Here is a 22,018-nt window from a genome sequence, read left to right on the forward strand (position 1 = left end):
CGGGACAGGTTGTCCAAGGGATGGATGGATAAGTTTTTGTACCAAGGCAGTTGATTAATGAAACAATGCTGGTAACTTTTCACTTTTAGACAAGGAAAAAGAACTGTGAGGCTTATCTGTAAATTTTAAGGGATCTTGGGTATATTTGAGAAACCAATGAGTTAAAAAACCTCACACAGCCCCAGGCACATCCCTTATTTGAGCAATTAACTGTTACTTACCAAGAACTTTTTTAGTGTGTAAAAATTGCACACTGGAAGTGGTGGTAAAGTGCAGAAAATGCTGTGCTTGTTGCTGAGGGGTGTGGTGTTCCCTGGAGCCCACCCTGCTCTTGACTCGCGTGCAGAACTTCCAGGGATTCAGAAAAGACAACGCACAACACTTCCATAGGTTCAACTGTAAATGATGCCTTTATATTGTACCCAGTGCACACAGAACACTGCTGCTCTCTTTTACCACAGTAATTCAGGAAAATACTCAGAATACGGATTAATTTTAAGCCTGTAAAAAATACAGTTCAGTATTGGACCAAACGTAACTGTCTTGGTAGTTTTAATCTTAATTTCTGCTTTTGGAGGAACATTAATCCAAATAAATTTCTTTTCAAGTATATTCCAAGAATCAACTGGTTTATTTCAGTTTGGTAGCACTGAGTTTTTTTTGTCCTAACTGATGGTAATGACAGCTAAATGTCAGCTTCATTTCTATCTTAGCTCAAAATATAAACAGAAAAGTATACAAAAAGGAAAAAGTCCTGTTACACACTCTGTGAGTTCTTCTTGGTGTGTACCCTATGCCAAACAGTTTTGATTCTGCATGTGACTCTCAGTCCAAAAGCCATGCTGAGACATTTTTCTCAATAAATTATTTCCCATATTTTGCCTCTAGTGCAGAGAAAACACTGCTATTAACATAAATGCATAAAAAACCTGAACCTGGAACTTCATTTCATCAAGAAAAAACCCCCCTGATATTTTTATATAACATTTTGGATATATTTTATGTCAAAACATGATCACCAGTCAAACTAGTGACGTCTAAACCCAATACATTATTGTGACTTCTAAATTAAAAACATCAGAACAAAACTAAATTTATTATAGCTCTGCTTTCATTAAACACCGTGTGTTGGTGATTTAAACACAACAAAACTCTAGTAATTCTTCAAAAGTGTCTACTAAATAGAATAAAAAGAATAAGAACAATTACCATTTAGTCTGTTACATTAAAAAAATTGTTTGTACTTATTCCTATTGCCTGTTAGCTTTACCTAAGCCTTCAACTACTACAAAAATAATAATAAAAAAGAAAACTCATTGCTGAAAGTCAAAAACATTCAAATCAGTTGATACAACATTACAGTACAGTCAACTAACATCATTCAGGGTCTCCTTTTCTCAGGGCAGAGTCCTCAGACCAGGGTCACAAACCTAGTTCACTGCAGGTCCAAAACTGAGGGTTGGCTCGGTGCGATCCTGCCCCGCGATGGCTTCGGGACACCGGGGCCGGCGGCGTCGGAACCGCGGGCTCACCCAGCCTCTCCTTCTTTTTATTCAGCACTGGAGTTAGGGCAGTGTTAAGTTTAGCACAATAATAACTAAAAAAAAAAAACCAAAAAACAAACAAACAAAAAAAAAAAACCAAAAAAGAAAAAAATAATAAAATTAACAGAGAAGTGGAAGCTAGGTGAAGCTGCCATTTGTGTCAACCCATTGCGATACGCTATACTAAAAAAATCCTGAAATATCCACCTGTCCTCACCGCTCTGCCACGGACTAGCAAAGTCAAAAATACAAAAGTCTTCAACTCGTCGTTTTTGCAGAATAAAGCAAAAAAGTCTTTGTGCTCCTTACTACCAGAAGCAAAATATCCTCTGAGTTACCACATGTAATAGCTTCTGGATGTGTCGACTTGGGTCGGCTTGGTCTCTGCAGAGCCATCCTTGTCTTTTTCACTGTCACCTTCCCAGAGATTAATAAGTGGAGGGTAGAGCTCGTTCAGGGGGATTGAAGAGGTCTTTTGCATATATTTTTTCAATGAGTGGTGGTAGTTTTTTCTCTTAAACCTTTTTGCGATATAAACAGAGACGGAGGCGAGGCTGATGACAGCAAACATGGATCCCATCACCGCTGCCAGGGCCGTGCTGGTTTCCTGGTCGGAAATATCCAGCGCAAAAGCCGCGTTTTTGGTTGTGACGTTGACACAGGATCTCTGCGTTTGCTGGTGGATGTTGGACACTGTCAGACACACTTCATAATCTGTAGAGGGTTGTAAATGTGTGAGGTTGTATTCGTGGACGTCCACCGGGACCCTGGCTGTGTAGGTGATGTGAGGGTTGTCAATCTTCATCGTGGCCGATGACCATTTTAAATTGGATGTCATGACGTTGGAGTTGACTTTCCAAGAAACCAGGATGGAATGGGACTCGGCTTGTTTAACGTAGATCTTCAGAACCTGGGTGCCATCCAGGAGCGTCCCGTTCACCCGGATGGTAGCGACCCTCGTGTCAGCCCCTTCTATGTTTTGAGCGACACAGGTGTATCTCCCGGAGTCCTCAACCTGGATGTTGGAGATTTCCAAGGTGCCCTCACTGCTCAGCTTGTATTTGTCAGAGAGGCTTTCCACGGTGACTTTATTGCCCAGAGGGGTGACCCAGTAGATTTCTGGCTCAGGTTCTGCCATGGCCCGGCAATCTAAAAACACCGTCATGCCGATGTCCAGGTTTAAGTGATTGGGAAAGGTCTCGTGAGAGATCATTGGAAGACATTGTTCGTTTGAATCCTGTATCAGCACTTCCTTCACCTGCTGCCCCCGGTATTCCGGAGGCATAGCACAGAACATGGAGAGAGGCTCCATGAAGCGGATGTTGGTTTTGTTGGAGTTGATCCAGTGGATGACGCAGTCGCACCTGAGCGGGTTGCTGTGGATGCTGATCTCACGCAGGTTTGGGAGGGATTCCACTGTCTTTTGGTAGACTGCATTCAAGGCATTGTTGTTGAGCATCAGGCTCTCCAGGGCAGGGACGTTGCGGAACGCCAGGCGATGGATGTAAGACAGCTTTGGGTTGTTGGTGGCTTCCAGCTTTGTGAGCTCAGGCAGGTTGTCCAGCGCGTACCTATCGACAGACACGAGTTCTCCCATGTTGTTGATCCCAAGCTCTTTCAATCTGAGCATGTTTTTAAAATCCCCTTCTTGAATTTTATGAATTGGATTTTTGTTGAGATCCAGGAATTTTAAATTGGGAACTTTCTCAAGTGCAAGCTGAGGAACTTTTACCAACTTGTTGTCATAAAAAGAAAGACTTTCAAGACTATCCAAGCCTACCAACGCATTGCCAGGAATGTCTGTGAGGTACATACCTGCCAAAACCAGACTCCTTAAGTTTGAGAGTGGTTTGAAATTCATATCAAGTATTCCAATCACTGGGTTTTCTCCAATCATGAGAATCTCTAAGTTGGGAGTAGAATCAAACCAACGGCTGTCAATAACCTTTAATTTGTTGGAGTTGAGGTGTAATCTCAGAAGATTTTTCAGGCCAGAGAATGCGTTTGCAGAAATGCTGCTGATCTGGTTGTGATTTATGTAGAGCTCCTGCAGATTGCAGAGGTCCTGCAGGCAGTAGTCAGTCATCTCTGTGATCTGGTTCTCCTCCAGGTGCAAAGTGGTAAGCTGAGTGAGGTTGGAGAGCCCCACATCTCTGATACTTGTGAAGTTATTTTGTGAAAAATCCAATTCTGTTAAGTTAAAGAGCTGTTGGAGTTCGTCTGTGGTCTTTGCAATGTTGTTGCTTTGCAGCAGAAGGACTTGAGTGTCACTGGAGAGGTTGCTGGGGATTTTTGTTAACCGGAGGTCGTTGCAGTCAACTGTGGTGGCTTCCCTGTAGGTTGACTGTGGTGTAAACCAGGGCCTGATTTCACAGACACAAAGCTGTGGACATTCGCTGCTCTGTATGGAAGACTCAGTTAATGAATTCATTAACAGTTCTAGCACCAACTGGCACACAGTTAAAACAACTCTAACCTTTGCCATGCTGGCCAGCGAGGGGGTTCAGCTCCCCAGCCCCCTAAAATCCCCACGGAGGAAGAGGGTGATCCCCTATCAGGCAGAAAACGTAAAGCTTGACGTTTAAGGTGAAAGGCTTGGACATCCAGAAAGGTGAAAGATGATTTTCTGAGTTTAGTGAAGTTAAGAAATGCTCTGAAGATTCTCAGCTGCTCCTCAGTGTTTTAGAATCTTCTGTACATCACTGCCTGAAGATGGTCCTGAAAGCAGATTAGGGTATATGTTATGCTCAGCTCATATATAGCTCATCTATTATTTAGTTTCTTCAACCTTTGAAAGAAAACATCTGAAAACAATCATTGTTTTAACAGTAATCTCTTACAAAAAAACCCAATCTGGTGTAGCTAAATTATGTAGGGTTTGGAACTCTCTCCTCCTTGGGGTTAACATGAGAAATCTCTCTGAGCGAAATTACCAAAAAATGAAACTTTGGGATGGATACCTCTCAGATTTACCCTGCAGGAGTTCAGGTTTGAATGGCTTGGGAATGCTGAGGGTGGAGGATGTGCTGGTGAGCACAGCGGGGTCTCAGACGAGCGTCAGTGCCCAATCCCTGTCCCCAAGGCTTGGATTTCAGGCGTGTGGAATTAAGGCTCAGGAAGCTGCTGGTTTAGAAGTTTGAAGCTAAATGCTTATGAACTTTGCCAAAATTTATCCGAGCTAATCGAATCAGTTCCAGATAACAGCTTAGATTTAATCCAGCTCAGCACCAAACAATAACAGTAAATTTGATTAAATGAATGTACTGCCCTTATTTCAGCTGTTTGTACTGCATTGTGATCGTATGAACTGTTCACCACAATCCCAAATTGCTGTGTAAGCCCCACATTTGTATCTGCTTAGCCTGAAGTTGTTCATGCAAGAGTGCATTTAAATTAACCCAGCTGTGTCCAGGCACCTCAGAACATCTGGTGTATCGCGAGGCTTTGAACATATATTCCAGGAAAATCTCCTAGTAAAATATTTCTCCTCCTCCCTTCATTGGAAATTCACTCTGGTGAGTGCAGTTGAGACTTTTCAAACAAAAGGTTTGGGTTTTTATGTAACTAAAATAATCAGGTTGTGCTGTGTGGACTCCCCATCCCTGAAGGTGTCCAAGGCCAGGTCAGGTGGGGCTTGGAGCAACCTGGGATAGTGGAAGTTGGCAGGGGTGGCACTGGATGGGCTTTAAGGTCCCTCCCAACCCAAACCACTCTGTGACTCTGTGATATCTGAGAGAACTCAGTGATGAAATCACATCTTTTTCAATTAGAACGTAGCAAAGCTTCAGCCAAGTCACAGCCCACAAAAGATGGTTCTATATAAAATAATAAAACTAAATACAGCTTCTAAAATAGGTTTGAAATACTCCTCTGGATAGTGGTGACAGGAATCCCATTTGTACAACACTCACTTCTAAATCTGATCATATTATATAATGAAATTACCATGTTTTATTTCAGATTATGATGTAGTGCTGTAGGTAGAAAACACCCAACAGCAACTTTATTATTTATTTTTATATTGTTATTCTGTGGTTGTACTTTGGAGGACGGGGAAGAGGAGTGGGACCCAGAATACATTTGACCCTGTTGAGTCAGATTTTCTCTCTGGTAGCTGAAACTTGAATGAGAACTGAGCAAACTCTGCTGGAGGGGGGGAAACCAAATGTAGGACCAACATTCCTTCCCAAATAACTTCCAACTGATGGAAGAATTGACTAAGACTGTATTAAAAAATAAATCCCAATGGCACCGTGATAGTCAGGGATGTGTTGGAGTGATGAGGAGGCTGGAGCAGCTGAGCTCTGCTGACTCTGATGGATGCTTCCCTCCACAGCAACACATTTGTAGCTGACCCAGGCCAGCCAGTTCTAGGAAAATTGATGGCATCTGAAGTTTAATTGATTTAATTGCAGATTTTCAAATGGCAGCATTTTGCAGCGAATAATGCAGGCGGTGCCTTCCCCCAGTCACAATCCCAGGCAGGTACAGGAGGGGCCCTGAGGGCTGTCCCCTCACCCAGGGACATGTCCCTGCTCCTGCTCTGCACCTGGCCCAGGGCAGGGGCACCAAAAAGGGAGCATTGCTGCCAAAATTCCTGCCTGTGGGATTTCTCCTGCAGCTTCTCAGTGGGTGAAGAGAAGGGAGTTGGAGCCTCACAAAGCTGAGGGCCCTAATGATGTTTTACTACTGCCTTAGCCCTGACGTGGCTGTATGAATCATGTAATGCTTTAGAAACCAAACTGCCTGAAAAACACTTCAAAGGTTCTTTTAAAATATGTAGGAGCATGTCTAGATGTTGCAAAAAAAAAAAAAAAATCAAATTCAATCTTTCTTTGTTGAATATTTATATCCTCTTACTTGCACGTTACAGTTATTGTTCATCTTTGCTAAGAAGGCATTTGTGGGTTTATTGACCAGAGTTCTGGGTTTATGATCACTGTAAATATATGATTTTACAAGTTCCTAGTGGCTTGTTCTCTTGTGTAGCTATTTTCTACCGCAAATGGATTTAATTTTATTTAACTGCAAATTTAGAAACAACCCACACATTGCTTTCCTCAGCCTCTCCCAGCCCAGGGCAGCTTGGATGAAGCTGGAAATGAAATTCCAGGGTAATAAAAGAGTGAATTCTGAGCAGCCCCGTGTGCCCCAGCAGGAGGGACAACCCAAGTCATGGGCTTTGGTTTTAGCTACCTGTGGTGTGTAGAACCCCATCCACAGCCCTGACCAAAGCCACAGAGGCAGCAGAGCAGCCACCAAAAGCCATCCCTTTGCCCAGGATTCTCAGCTTCCCAGTGTTTGCAGAGCTGGCAGCACTGATCCCAGACACCTCTGCAATGTTTGGTGTCGCAGATACTGAGGGTGTGAAGGAAAGCTTTTAGCATTCCCTGCCTTCCCTCTCATTTGTTAGATTCATATTTTCTGCTGTTCCAACCCACAACAGCAGTTGTAACAGCTGGTAACTTGATATCAGCAGAAATAATGGCTAATTTAATGTGAGAGATATGGAGGGAATTATTTTACTCTGAGCTAATTAAATGCATTTTCCATGGCACTGCTCAGTACCCAGTGCAGAAAAAAAGCCACATTTCTGTCACCAGCAAACCCACAGCAGCTGCCCGGGGTGTTGGCTTGTTCCTGTTCCCTGAGGGCAGAAACAGGAGCATCACTCCTGTCTCCCATCCTGGAAGTGCCATGGGGAGGTCTAACTCTTCCCTTTCCACCTAAGTTCTGAAGGATGGTTAACACTGAGAATTTGTTTGGCCTAACAAATCACGAGGGTGGGCATTTGGTTATGGAGCAGAAGATCCTTCATTTCAGTTTTCCTTGGAAAGAGGGTGGGTGGGAAGAGGTGTGCCCTGGCAGCCACGGCCTGCCTGGTGGCTCTTAAAGAGTGAGGTTGGGTGGGTGATTGGAAGAAAAAAGTACATTTAAACCTCCTGTGCAGGAAGAGGAAAATATGAAGGGACAAGCATGAAAGAAACTGTTCATTAAAAGTGTTCACAGTTAACCTGCCAACTAAAAAGAACAGCTATTAAACATTTTTGCTTGGTAATAGGAAACCAAAGTGTTGTCACTTCCCTGACAACTGTATTAATGGTCACTATTAAAATTCGCTGAAAAGAGCAACAATCTTGTTTGCACATGGATATCTGGGAGCATTTTGAAACAGTGATGCTGCCACAGCAAATCCTCCCTCCCCACAGTTAGGTGGCTCATCCTTGCAGAATTTCTTTTGTATTGCAGTAGCATCAGCCCAGATTTTGGTCGGCAGCCACCTGCACTGTGTGTGCCCAGGTAAAAGTTGGAGGGATCAGATACACAAAGAAATTACCTCAGGCTAAGACAAGCAATTTATTCTGCAGTTGCTGAGAGTCAGAAGCACACGCTGATCCCCCGTTCCTCCCCTCTTTCCCAGGCTGAGCCTCAGTACCTGAGCTGTGTGCTGGAAAATTGTCTGTTCTGCTAACGACTCGTGCAGCTCCTGCATTCCATCAGCGCCAGGAAAACCTGTCCTGGCTGCTGCAGCCTGGGCTGGGTGGGGCAGCAGGGGAATGCAGGTGGGACAGCCCTGCCCAGGCACCTGGAGCAGGGTTAGTGCCAGCTAGAACTGGGGGGGCTTTAGGTGGTCTCGAGGTCTGTGTGTTGGGATGACCCCAAGAGTGTAAAAGTCCTTGTTCTCCCAGCCCATGCAGCCAAAGGAGGAGTCTGAATGTGCAGGATCACCTTCTCAAGGTTGTTTATTTTCCCTTCTCTAGAACATTCTCTCTCTGCCCTGCTGAGCTCTGTCCAGCAGCTCGGCCATGGCATTCTGTCTGCCCTCAGGGCAGTGTTCACATTTTATACCAAAAACTCCGTGTGCCATGGTTACAATAACGTGCCAATATCTGCCATTGATGTTGGACAGTGTGTCTGTGCCTGAAACCAACAGAAAAGTGTCACCAGCACAGCGAGACATGGAGGGCAAGGAGAAGGAGAAGAAGGTCAGGACACGCCCAAATCCCTCCATCTTGTCCCCCTGACCCCATTCTAAAAAGCCCCAAAATTCTACATTTTCACCCTGTGTTAATTCAACTACCACACTACTCAAACCCTTGTGGCTTGTAATTCTTCATACAAAGTTGGCAGGTTTTCTCACGGGCTAAAATGGAAGCCACAGGTGTTTTTGACTTTGTGCCAAGGTCTCTGAGCCCCCTGCCAGGGTCTGGAGCCAGCCAGGGCAGCCAGAGGGATGTCCTGGGCTCCCACATCCTGGAACTGGGAGGTGGAATTCAGAGTGGGAGCAGTACAGATCCAGACCCTGCTGTGACCCTGAGGAACAGGACAAGAGGAACGGGCAGGAACTGATTCCCAGAAGCTCCAGCTGAGCACGAGGCAGAACTTCCCTGTGCAGTGACCACACACTGAACACACTGTCCAGAGAGGGGCTGGAGTCTCCTCCCTGGGGACATTCCAGACCCATCTGGACACAATCCTGTGCTCTGGGACAGCCCTGGTGGAGCAGGGAGGTGGCACCAGGTGTCCCTTCCAGCCTGACCCCTTCTGTGACTCTGAAGAGCCTCTTGGGAGAGGGGACCTCCAGCTGGAGGCTGGGCTGGCAAAGGAGCTCTGTGGATGCTGGAAGCACCTCTGGAGGTGAGGGAGCCCACAGGGAGCTCAGGCTGGGATCACTGCTGGTTAAGGCAGCTGGGCAAGTTTAACCTGGGCAAGTTTAACCTGGGCAAGTTTAAGGAAAGGGTTTTGTGCGTGTTGGAGGTAAAACCTGCCCTGCCCTGCGCTTCAGCAGGGCCCCTGCAGCTGTGCATCCCCATTTTCCTGGATAAAACAGGGATTGGTGCCCTGCTCAGCTGAGCCAGCGCCTCAGGCCAGGCTTTAGGAGGGAGAGGCACTGAAATAGGAGCAGCCTCTAAATCCCAGCAGTAAGCTCAGACACTAAACCCAGTCTCAAAGCGGGTTGCTAAAGTCAGGCTTGCTCCAGTCAAGAGCATCAGTGACCTTGCACATCCTAGAGAAAGAGAACTTGGAGTTTAATAACCAGGACATTTCGAGCTAACCCACAGAATGGGCTCCTTTCCCACGAATTATATTTACAAGGGCAATCCTGTGTATTTAGAAAAAAATATTGAGGAATAATGCTTGATAATAAGCCTTTTATAGTGTGGTTTTTAAAGTCTCCAGTGTCATCAGGAAATAAGCTATTTACAGGTCTGAATTGTGAAAAATACAGAAAAATCAAGCTGAAAATGATGACAGTTGAAGGAGCTTGAAAAAAATCTGAACGTGGGAGCTGGGTATGAAAAGGAAATACAGAAACAATGGCCCGTAGGACATGTAATAATGGTATAAAGCCTCAAAACACATCTTCAGGGATTTATAATATTAAAGTTTTGAGGGTTCTTTTCCTTGCAAATAATGCCTGCTTTTTATTCTCATCTGTACACACATTCCATCAAAATAAGGTCTGTGTTTTATTTTGGGGAAAGCTCTGGTGAGAAGGCGATTTGCTGTATCTCGAGACAACCTTAGCGTGCTTTATCTGTGTTCTTTTGAAAAATACTACTCTTATCTCCACCAAAGAACTGCGAAGAGCATCCTATTCATAACGTCTGCACTGCAGAAGCAGCATATTACAGCTTGGAAATTTGTAATTTATTGGAGCTTATTCTTAAGACTCGCATCTGATACAGTATTTTTTCATTAAAATATTGAAGTAAATTTGCAGGAGAGGGAAAAATGGTTTTCATTCACAGGCTGCTCTGGAGTGCAAGGGGCTGGATCCCCTGCAGGGAGCAGCCACTGGGTATTGATGGCCCATCAAATGCACCATAGAATTGCAACCCAGCTTCTGGCAACTGATGGAAAATCTCTCACAGGTTACCATTAACCAGTCATATTAGAAACATCAGGAGTAACAGGGGCTTGCCAAACAGTGGGCTGTCAGATTACAGAGGGTATTTGCTTTAGGAAAGAAAAACCTCATAAACCACTTCATGGCCTTGAAACCTGAAAGGTGAGATGTGTTTGTGCAGCAGGAATATCCTTATGCTCAGAACACAAATTATTATCAGCTTTCTTACTGCGTTTCTCTTCATGAATGAGTTTGGGACAATACAGGCTGTTCTGTTGTCCAGGACTTGTTTTCATGTCCTGCTGGAAGGGTTTGATGTGAAGGCAAAGCTTTGATTCCATTTGATGCAGAAGAATCCCATCTGTGACCCCTGCTCTGTTCCACATCATCACCAGAGGAAGCTGCTTGATTAGATCAGCATTTCTGAGAGTCAGCCCATTCCACTGCCAGGTTAAGATCCAGGTCCCTGAGCCCTTCCTTGCAGCTCTTCCCTTCTCCCTGCCCTGCAGGTGGAGGGCAAACCCCTGGGGTGTGCTTTCCTTTCCCCCTCGCACGCCCTAACCCATCCCCAGCCCTCTCTCCTTTTTAATGCAAGGGAGAATTGAAACCTAATTGGTTTTAGTACAGTATCTGGAATTTCCAGAGCATAACTAATTTGGGGAACCTCTTCCAACTACTTTTTGCATGTTGTGTATCTGCTGGCTGATGAATGAAAGAGGACCAAAGGTAGAGGAATTGGCTTCTTACCATATTTAAAGAGTAGAAATGGATTGAGTCATGGCATATTTGGGATCTCAGAACCATGTGGAAGGAGCTGAGCATCTTTGTAACCCACGGGGGCACCTCCCTCCTGAGGATTTCATACAGAGCAGCTCAGAAAATCTCTGCTTCTTACCATCTATCAAAATCAGCACAATTCAAACAAAAACCTAAAAAAAAATGGAAGAGGACAAAGGGCTTGAAGAGATTGGGTTGGATTTTAGAGTAGAATTCCCTTTTTGTGTTTTGACCACTCTGAGAGCCAAGCAGCTTGGCCAGTGGAAGCGAAGTGTTAATAATAACAAAAGAAGGAGCACACAAGGAGTATTTTTAGCCAGGAGAAACAGGGATGCCAGAACTCCAGAGGATTTTCCTGAAGTAACAGAAAATCCTTTTCCTCCCTTTTTGCTGACTGGCTTCTGGCAGTGTGATTATTTTGCTTCCTACACAGTTCTAGATCAAACTCCAGTTTTGTGAGTCACTCAGGATCCCCCACAGTTGGGAAAGACCCCGGCGTGTACGTGGTTGTTACTACCACAGAGGATGCCAAAAAACCCTGTGCTGCAAACGGTGCCTGATAAATCCCAAGCAGAATGAGTCAGGAGCTCTGGAGGTATTTATAAATCAACACAATGGTGCTGGCTGTAGGGAATGCATAAGGCTCGTTATTAAAAATTATATGTGCATGGAGCTTCAATTGCTTATCTTCAATTCTTCAATCAAGGAAAAAAAGTTCTTTTTCTGGTCCTTGTTACACTCTGTTTTGATAATTCTGTTTCCTGTGGCTGTAATATGTGTTAGCATTTCAATTATTAGTGATTAAGTATTAAACTGTATTTTACTATTAGCCGAGATCTATATCTACACAGTTTGTACATGTAGTGTGCTGACACAGACTTCAGCCCTTAGAATAAAACAGACTTTTATTGATTTTTTTTTCCCTGAGTTTTATGCTTACAAAATCCAATTCTCTGTTTCTGAGCTATATATATTTAAATGTTAATAGACCCATATATTGAGTTGGCTGATATGGGAAGATCTGATAGGAAAGATTGTGAGCATACCACTAACAAAATAAATGGATTTAGCATGGGAGGTGCTGAGATGTAATAGAAAGGCTGTTAGCACCAAGACAAAGACTCTGGAACTCAACCAAGCTGGGAAGGGACAGAACTAATTCCATTAAGTGGCCACAGATTTGGGTTTGGAACTGCTCTGAACCAAGGCTTTCCTCTGACCTGAGAAAAAGGCTCTTTTCCCTCTCTCCAGTTCCACTGCTGTATCCCATAACCCTCCCCTTTTCCACGAGTCTTTCTGCACTTCTGCTACATGAAATACGTGCTCCCCACCACTGTTTCACTCCAAAATCATTTAGGGAGCGTTGCCACGTGATCAGGGCAGGAAAGCTCAGTCAGCTGAGAGTGTGAAACCCCCAGAGCCTGGATTTAACCATTTCTCTTGCTCTCAAGTATCACCTGAATTCTGATGCTTTGCTCCATGCAGAAAACTGTTTTGCTTTGAGACGTTCATGAGGTTAAGAAAGAGAGAAGATACTTCTTATTTAATGCACTGTGTGTTTAAGAACAGGCTATAAAGTGTCCCTTGAGCTTCAGTCCTCAGGCTGGTCAGGGCCACATCCCAGGTTTTCCATGGATTGTTTCTTTCATCAGTGCTTGCAAAACACAGAGGTACTAGAAGTTCTGCCTGTTGCAGAAAGGAGTTTTTTTTCCCCTCTCAAAATTTTAAGTTATTGGTGCTTTACTGATAAAATCTTTACCTAATTACAGTGATTAATTTGGGCATGATAATGCTTAATTTGTATTAACCAGACTTGTTGCACTTAAAGGGGGCAGAAAAAGAAAGGAAAGCAGATTTGTCAGTGAACTTAGAAAAAACACTGACCTGGTTTTACTTGGTGCCTTTTACTACAATGAACCCATTTTAAAGGCCCATTTTCAAGCAGCAATTAAAAAATTTCATTTTTGCAACTGCTTGTTCACCTATGGCTAAGATAAGTTATTTTTCAATGCATTTAAAAGTCACTGGTGGCTCTCTGGAACTATCAATATTTACTCTATTTCTGTTAGAATGATGTATAATTTGTAATTTAAAAATTTAACAAGGCCAATCAGTAGCTCATCTGCATCCCAGTAATTGTATGCAGCACATTAGCAAGGTATGAATTTATTAGATAGCTTTGGACTTGCTTAATCATATAAATGATATGATGCATGAAATAACAGAAAAGTAACGATTCATTATATAAAATGATAAACATTTTCAAATTACGAAAAGACAATCCAAGATTTGATTGATATTTTATTAAAACAAGGTGAAATGTTATTCTACCAAACTTTGGACAAGCTCAGGGATTCTCTCTGAATAACTTTTAGGTGCTTTGTAGAAGTTCCTTAGGATCTGTGATCTAAGGATCTGTGGATCTTAGGATCTGTGATCACTCTGTGATCTGTCAGACTCCAGGGTGGAGGAGGAAGCCAGGGAACATCTCCCATGAACTTCCCCAGCCACATGGCTTCTGCAGACAGGAGTGTTCTCTTTAGAACAGGATGAAACAAGGAGCAGTGACCTCAGGTGAAGCTCTGCACTGGCAGGGCTGGAGCTCTGGCTTCTCTGCATTGCCACAGCTGGAGGAGCTTCTTTCACTTGCAAAAGCATTTGTTGAGCATGGAGCAATCTGGTTTGGGTCTCAGCCCCACCTTGTGAGGTGTGTGCCTCTGAAACGTGTGCGTGGAAGCAGAGCTCGTGTTTCTGGCAGGTGATCCCCAATCCATCCCAATCCGGGTGCCAGACCCATCCCTGCACCTTCCTCCGTCCCAGGCTCAGCTGCGCTGCTCTTCCACCCCACGCCTGCCTTTGACACCCCCTGCCTGTCACAAACCAAGCCCTTTGGGGTGAAGCCAGCTGAGCTCGGGGGTGGATGTGCCCCTGCAGCCCCAGGAGTCCTTCGGGACTCCCCTCTGGAGCGCCAGGGCAGCGCTGGCTCCCAGCACCGCGGTGGGCAGCGGGCTGTGGGTGCCTCTGGAGTGTGAAGAGACCCCCACCCCGACACCTGCCTGGGGCTCTGCTCCCTTCCAGGCCCAGAACAGCTCTCCCACAGGAGCAGGGTGGGGGCTGCACTTGCCCAGCACTGGTGGGAGCAGCCACCCCAGAGCTGAGACTCCAGCCAGGCAAAAACCCTGCCAGGAACCTTCAGGGGGGCTTGGCTTCCAAAAGCCCTTGGCTCTCCTGCTCTAACACAAGCTGACAGATGCCCAAATTGCTGGAATCACCAGAGTTAGTTACATTAAATACCTGGAAATGAGATGCTGTCTGACAACCTCCGAAATTTCTAACTAAAACCCCCAAGTAAGGCTTGCCTCCGTGTTCAGCTGCTTCAGCTTGGGAATTGTTCAGGGAAAATACAGCCCTGTGTGACCACTGAGGGCTAAAGGGCAGCACCTCAGGAGAGAAAATTATGTAGTAAGGCTGCTGTACCCAATAAAATAAGGGAAAGAGCTGCTTCTCCTGGCACTTTTATAACTTCAGTGCATCCTCACTACAGCACCTTGTTCAATATTTCAGGCCCATTACTTAAAGTTGCTTTGCCTTGTTGTTCTGTTCGTTAAAAAGGCAAGAAAAAGGCAATACTGCACTGCAAATACTCCATCTTTAGAAACTGTGCTCCAGGTAAAAACCAGGTCCTGTTCTTTTAATAATTCAGCCAGATGGAATGCCAGGGAAACACTGCCTTGTAACACCAAATTAAGGTCTTACGACATAGAAAGTGAAGTTATAAACATATTTTACAGGAGAAGTTAAGAGCAGAGACTAATTCCTGTCTCACTGATACCACAGACTTGTCCTGCCTTCACCAGGGGGAGAATTAGGCCAATCCAAAATAGGCCAATCCAGTATTTTTCTTCAGTGCCATACACAGAAAAAGGAAAGACGACATCTAAAGAGCAAAACAAAATTTGAATAAAGTTGCAGGGTTTGAAGCAGCAAAGAATGAGAGAGTGGGGCTCAGAAGAACTTTCAGCTGGGGAGCTCTCAGCCCTCCATGGAGGCATGTGCAGCTCTGACCTTACAGAGTCCATTCAGTGAAGAACTTAATTACTCAGCTGCAGGAAAAGAATGAGACTGGTAAAGCCTTTGAGTAACTCAGGCACATCTGCAGTGACTGCTCCTTATCAAAGTGGTCCTGTGAGTTCCCTGTGCAGAACTTAGGCCCTCCAAATCTTAGAGAAACACCATTATTTAATAATGAATGACAAACCAACAAAACCAGTTCCTAAGCCATTTTCTCTGCTCTTGCCCATTTTTCCTCCCACATGTTAATTACAGAGACAAAACAGAGTATGGGAATATTTGTAGTGGGTTTCCTTGGATTTCTGTTCTGGCATGGGGCTCTGGCTGCTTCCCACCTCTCCCCTCTCCCAGGAGCCCTCCAGGCACTGCCAACCCTCCTAACAGAGTCAGCAGAAAAACCATCCCAGCTCCAAAGTCCCTTTTGTGTAGAACTCACACATGATTTTTTGGGAAAGATGTGCTTAAGGCCTGACTCTGTTAATGACTTAACTGCTCTGGTGCACAACCTGGAATTCTCAGTTCCTGGGAGCATCATGGGTCTCCAGGCTGGCAGTTCCAGCTGGAAGGGGCTGCAGGCATCAGCCGTGCTGGGGCTGAAACGCAGGCACGCTGTCCATGGGCCTTAGACAAACAGAGAGGAGGAGGAGGGCTGCATTTATGTGCTTCCAAAAACTTTACATAGATTTTCTTCAGTTCTGTGTCTACAAAATGTCTGCCAGGAAAAAAAAATCTGGAGCTTGGCAGGATGAAGCCTCACACGTGTATTGTTCGTGTAACTATGGTAACCTACAAATGCCACCAGTGTTTCCATTTCATACACAAATGAGGGGACAGCTGTGGGGACCACATGTCTGCCAATGGAATAATATATGTGAACTAGGATGGCTTGGTCAGAAAATTACAACTCATCTATATTAATCAGGGCTGCAAAGAACAGGCACCTCCGTGGTGACAAAGTGGGCAGGAAGACAGAGGGATTTTTATTTTGGAAAAATTTGGCTCCTCTGTAAATATTTGCAGCATCTTGCTACTTCGCTGGCTGAAAAATAAACTAAAATAAATACTGTTCAACCAGAGCTGTTCTGTAAACATCACTTAACTCTTCTCCTTGGGTTTGGTTTGTTTGGGTTTTTGTTGTGATGCCTGATCCTGGCCTGAGCCTGACACAAAGCCAGACCTGGGACCAGGCAAGTCACTCACCTGGGGGAGGAGCAGCTCCAAAAGAGACAGAAATAATGTGGCTCAGAGCTTTGTGAACAAAGTCCCCATTTCTACTCATTGATATCCTTAACAGAAACAAGAGCTTCAAAAGATTAGTGAGATAAACTAAAAAAAAAAAAGATTTAAAAAATATTGTTTAAATGTGGACGAGTCTCTATCATCCCTAACAACAACAAAAAGAAATCTGCAGACCCAATAATGCAAATAAATCCCCTTTCCAGTGAATATTAAGCTATGCAGGCTGCAGTAGCAGCAATACTTGACCGCTGCTGTGATTCATCCAAGGTGTTTTCAGTGTCCCTACAAAAAAAAGCCGCGGAGCAGGGATGTGCCGCCCTCCTTGGCAGCAGCAGCCAGGCAGCAGCCGGATGCAGCAGGAATCCAGCACGCCGATTAGGAAAAGTTTTCCCTGCCTTCTGCAGTGCCACGCTACTGTATCGGTGTGAAACAAAGGCTGCAGCATCCCCTCCTCCGCCCGCGGCGCCGAGCCGGGCTCCGGGCACGAGGGGGATTTAGGAATGAGTGATGCTGATGGTGATGAGAGCTTAACCAGTGCTTGTTGAAATTATCCCGTTTGCTCCACGAGCTGGAATCAAATACACACGGAGAATCATGGAATCGCAGGCTGGTTTGGGTTGGGAGGGACCTTCAAGATCATCCAGTGCCACCCCTGCCATGGCAGGGACACCTTCCCCTGTCCCAGGGTGTTTCCAAGCCCTGGCCTTGGGCACTTCCAGGGATGGGGCAGTGACAGCTTCTCTGGGCACCCTGTGCCAGGGCTGCTGTCCCCTGTGAGGTCAGACTGAACAGAAGTTTCTTTTTTCAGCCTGAATTTGGACGGGCTCAGCATTATTTATGGGAGAAAAAAAAGGTCCTTCACAGCTCATGTGAAAAGTTGTTATCCTTCTATAATTGTCCAACTTAATGCAAAATCCTATTTCCTTCAATGATCAGTAGTGTTATTGTGTCTGTTCTAGGTAAATGGAACAGACTTTATGGTCATCGCAGTAACTGGTCTAAGAAAGTCCAAAATGCCTACTGGGAGAGATAATTTTATACGGGCTACAGAAAATGTTGTGCAGATAACTTTTAACTGCCAAGGTAAAAGTTAAACTGGAGCTCTTGTCCCGGAGCAGCGGCACAACAGAGGCTGCAGAGCAGGAACACAGGAACCCCAGGGGCTGTGCCCTGGCCTGGGGGTGAGAGCAGAACCATCCTGGCTCTCTCCTCACTACTCCCATCTGGGAAACTTCGTGCACTGCTTTGTCCCTCTCAGTGTGTCCGCCGTTAATTTAAATTCCGACTTGCAAGACTTTGGGACAGGGTTTGGCCGGATCCTTTGGACAACAGCGGGACTGATTCTGGGTGTGCCCTGGGTCATCCAGAGCTCTGTGATCTCCCTGTGGGTACATCTGAGCTACTGGCCAGAACAGCTTTGTGATCTTCAGAAATACTGGTCCCCTTTTCGAGGGACCCTTTAAGTCCATAAGGAAAAGACTTAAAGGTTTCCAAACTAGTTTTTATTGAAGGGACCCGTTACTTGGGAGCTATCGCGCAGCTCCAGGACAAGAAGAGAAGCACCCTGCGTGTGATCTCTCACCTTTGGACAACATTATTGCCTACTCTGAGTTTAATTCTGCTACTTTCCCTGAAATGGTGGGAGGTGCGCCCCGAGCCAGCACTGGGGGAGAGAATAACTTGGGGGAGAGCGAAAATCGCAGGCGAACATCTGTTGTGCGGCCCCGGCAGGGCTGAGCCGCTGGCACAATGCGCCTCGCTCCCGTCCCTCCTCTCGCAGGGAACGGGGGCCGGCCCCGCGCTCAAAGGGCCCTTTGACAGGGGCGACAAAGGGGCGGCAGCGGGGCCGGTCCCTTTGTGCGCCCGCGGCCGCCAGACCCGGGGCCAGGGACCGCCGGTCCCGGGGCAAAGAGCTGCCGCTGCCCCGCGCTTCTCCCCGCACCTCTGGGGCACGAGACTTCGCAAAGAGCCCTCCCGAAGGGCAGGTGCGCTGCAGCAGGGACCCGGCGGAGCATCCCTCGCCCGCCCTGCGCCGGTCCCGCAGCCCCCCGGGCGCGGAGCGGCCGCTCCGCCCGCAGCGCCCCGCGCACAAAGCCGCGGCCGCGGGAGGAGGGCGGCGGAGCCGCGGCCCCGCTCACACTGCGCCTTTATGCCGCTTTCTGAAGGGCCATTGTCACACTGAAGGCTCCTTGTCTCCTCGCATTCCTCCGGGTGAATGGATGAGGCAGGACATCTGCCGGGATCCGCTCCCATTCGCATGCAAATGGGGGACGCGGGCAGCGCTGCCGCACCGCCGGCCCCGCGCCCACCGCCGGCACCGGGACCGGCGATTCCCCCCGCAAGAATCCCCGATTTACCGCAAACCGGCCCGGGGAGCAGCGGAGCACCCGAGAGAGAGGAGGAGAAGGAGGAGGAGGAGGAGGAGGAGGAGGAGGAGGAGAGCGATGCTGCAGCCGAAACCCCGCAGCCCCGGAGGTGCGAGGCGGCCGCAGCCCCGGGGCGGTCCCGGCGCGGTGCGGAGCCACCGAAACCCCGCAGCCCGCGGGGACTCCCCCGGGGGGGCACCGGGGGCGCGCCCGCCACCGCAAACTTTGCTCTGTGCGCGGGCCGCACCGCACATCCCCGCATCGCAGCGCACATCCCCGCAGCGCGGAGCGGAGCCCTTGCAGCCGCGGCGCTCCCGCAGCCTCCGCTCCCTCCCCGGAGCCCGGCGGACGCACTCACCGCCGGCCGGGCGCTGCCGCGGTTGTCCCCCGGGGCTGCACATCCGCTGCTGCCGCCGCGGTCCCAGCGCGCCGGGATGCGGGGAGCGATGGACGGACGGACGGACGGACGGATGGATGGACGGATGGACGGACCGGTGCCTGCTGCCCGCCCCCAGGACAGCGGGAGCGGCGGCGCGGTGCCGGTGCCGGTGCCGGTGCCGGTGCCGGTGCCGGTGCCGCCCGCTCTGAGCCGCCGCCGGCGCGCACCTGGGAAGGCGCCGCGGGTCAGCTGACGGGCCGCGCTCCCATTGGCTGCTCCGCGCGCGGCACCGGCTGCGGGGGCGGGGCGAGACGTGGCACCGCCCCCCCACCGGCCCCGCCCACCGCGCGGCCCCGCCCCCGGCCTCGGTGCGCGCCCGGCGCTGCCGCGGGCATCGGTGGGATCCAGGGGAGCATCCCTTCCTTTGGATCCAGGGGAGCATCCCTTCCTTTGGATCCAGGGGAGCATCCCTTCCTTCCTTTGGATCCAGGGGAGCATCCCTTCCTTTGGGTCCAGGGGAGCATCCCTTCCTTCCTTCCTTTGGGTCCAGGGGAGCATCCCTTCCTTCCTTCCTTTGGGTCCAGGGGAGCATCCCTTCCTTCCTTTGGGTCCAGGGGAACATCCCTTCCTTCCTTTGGATCCAGGGGAGCATCCTTTCTTTCCTTCCTTTGGATCCAGTGTGACCATCCTTTCCTTCCTTCCTTTGGGTCGAGGGGAACATCCCTTCCTTCCTTTTGATCCAGAGTGAGCATCCCTTCCTTCCTTCAGATATAGGAGAACATCCCCTCCTTCCTTTGGATCCAGGAGAACATCCCTTCCTTCCTTCGAATCCAGGGCTAACATCCTTTCCTTCCTTTGGATCCAGGGCTAACAGCCCTCCCATTGATTGGATCCAGGGTTAACATCCCTTCTCTCCATCCTTCAGGCCCAGGGTGAACATCCCTTCCTGCCATCCTGCCATTGGCTCGAGGGTTAACAGCACCTTCCATCGCTGAGCTTCAGGGTTAACAACCCTTCCATCCTTTGGCTTTAGAGTCAACCCCCTTCCATCGTTGGGCTTGGTCCTTAACACCCCCCTGCATGGCACACACGTCCCTGGCACACTCTGCAGGTCACTGGGGCTGGCGTGAGCAGTGCCACCCTCAGGACACATAACCTGTGTCTAAGGCAGAGCATCAGCCTGCTGAGAGATTTCCCACCTGCCCTTGGAGTCCTGGCTCTAAATGTTTTCCAAATTCATTCAGAGCGACACAAAGATGTAGTGAGAAAGTACTGCGGCCTCTCAGGACTCAAACATTTGGGTTTCTGTGCTCTGTAGAGAGGCAAACCTCGAGCTAAGGGGACAGGGACTCACATCCCCAGAGGGTGCTGGCACTGCCCAGGCTCCCCAGGGAATGGGCACAGCCCCGAGGCTGCCGGAGCTCCAGGAGGGTTTGGACAGCGCTGCCAGGGATGGCCAGGGTGGGATTGTTGGGGGGTCTGTGCAGGTCAGGAGCTGAACTGGATGATCCCTGTGGGTCCTTTCCTGCTCAGGATATTCCATGATTCTGTGAACCATAAGAGTCATTTGAGCCTGAAATTCGAGGATTTAAAGCTGTCTGTGTCAGCCCTCTGATATGTCCCGTTTCCTGTTCTCTCCTGGTTTTCTGTCTCGTCTCTATTTTCCCTTACCTTAGTTTGCAATTATTGATTTACACATTTCCCCATGTTTTCTTCTCCTGACCTTGGTTTTCACCCACTTCTCTGGCCGAGTTCCCAGGGTGCCCTGGCTGAATCCTCACGTCAGATCTTAGGTACAGATTTAGTCTGTGCTACACAAGGAGTTTGTGGCTGAAGCTGTGGCAGTGATACAAAAATCAGCTTTTCTTCATACCGTAAAATCTTTATTTCCTGACTTTTTATCATTCACTTAACCAACAGAAAGGAAACCTGTGGCAGGATGGTGCTGTGCTGCCTCATCCCTGTGCCCTCTATTAAAGTCATGGGAATTCTGTGTTCCTGTGATGCTTTTATTGACAGACACCCCAAGAGCACACGGGAAATTCTTCACTCTCCTGCTCTGCACAAAACGTTGGCAATCCCGTGGGCAGAGTTTGCTGAGCACAACCTGGGTGAAAAGGCCCTGCTGTCCATGACAGGCAGAGCTCAGCACCTCCTCCAGGCATGTCCTGAAGTGGTACCTTCTCAGGAAATTATTTTAAAGATTGGTTTAACACTTTTTAATACGAGTTAACAGTAAGTTAAATACATAGCAAATACGGTTTGCAGTTAATGCTTCAGATTTCCTCCTGAGGCGATGATTTTTTTTCTGAGAGCCCAGAAGGTCACTTGGGTAACAGTAAAAGTGACGTTTTTCATACATAAGGAAATTGAATTTTCAGAAGGAACTCATCAATGTTGTCCAAAAAGACACTCTTCCTTTCTCAGTGGCTGTTCTCATCCCTACGGATGTTCCTTCCCCATCTATCACTTACTCCTGATGAGGAAATAATGCAACAGCAGCTGCCTCTTGGAAAACCCAGTGTTTTGAACAGCTTCAGGGCTTTGTTTCAGGGCAGGGAATTTTCACTTTCTTAACAGAGTAGATCCATCCTTGAAAGGCATAAACCTGATGGACCTAAAACCTCCCTGCAAACAAAAAAAGAGGGAGAAATACAGCGAGCATTAAAATTTTACAGCCTTAAGCTGGTGTCTTCATTTCCAGGCAGTTTTCACAACATCGAAACACCGGGAATGAGAATAATGTTGAGGTGGAAGTTAAAACATCTTTCATTCCTACAGGCTGCAAATG

At 47.6% G+C, this 22,018-nt stretch overlaps 1 protein-coding gene across 1 annotated transcript; it reads right to left on the reverse strand.

Annotated features, from left to right (window-relative positions):
* Nucleotides 1-387: 387 nt before the first annotated feature.
* Nucleotides 388-19,259, reverse strand: LRRN1 (leucine rich repeat neuronal 1). The gene is made up of 2 exons (XM_053989312.1): nucleotides 19,207-19,259; nucleotides 388-4,262 (listed from the first exon to the last, which is right to left on the reverse strand). Exon 2 carries the CDS (start codon nucleotides 4,027-4,029, stop codon nucleotides 1,879-1,881), a length of 2,151 nt encoding a protein of 716 aa, XP_053845287.1. The 5' UTR covers nucleotides 4,030-4,262; nucleotides 19,207-19,259; the 3' UTR covers nucleotides 388-1,878.
* Between the last annotated feature and the right edge of the window lie 2,759 nt (nucleotides 19,260-22,018).

Source organism: Vidua macroura, chromosome 13 (genome assembly GCF_024509145.1).
Source record: "Vidua macroura isolate BioBank_ID:100142 chromosome 13, ASM2450914v1, whole genome shotgun sequence".
Classification (NCBI taxonomy): domain Eukaryota; kingdom Metazoa; phylum Chordata; class Aves; order Passeriformes; family Viduidae; genus Vidua; species Vidua macroura.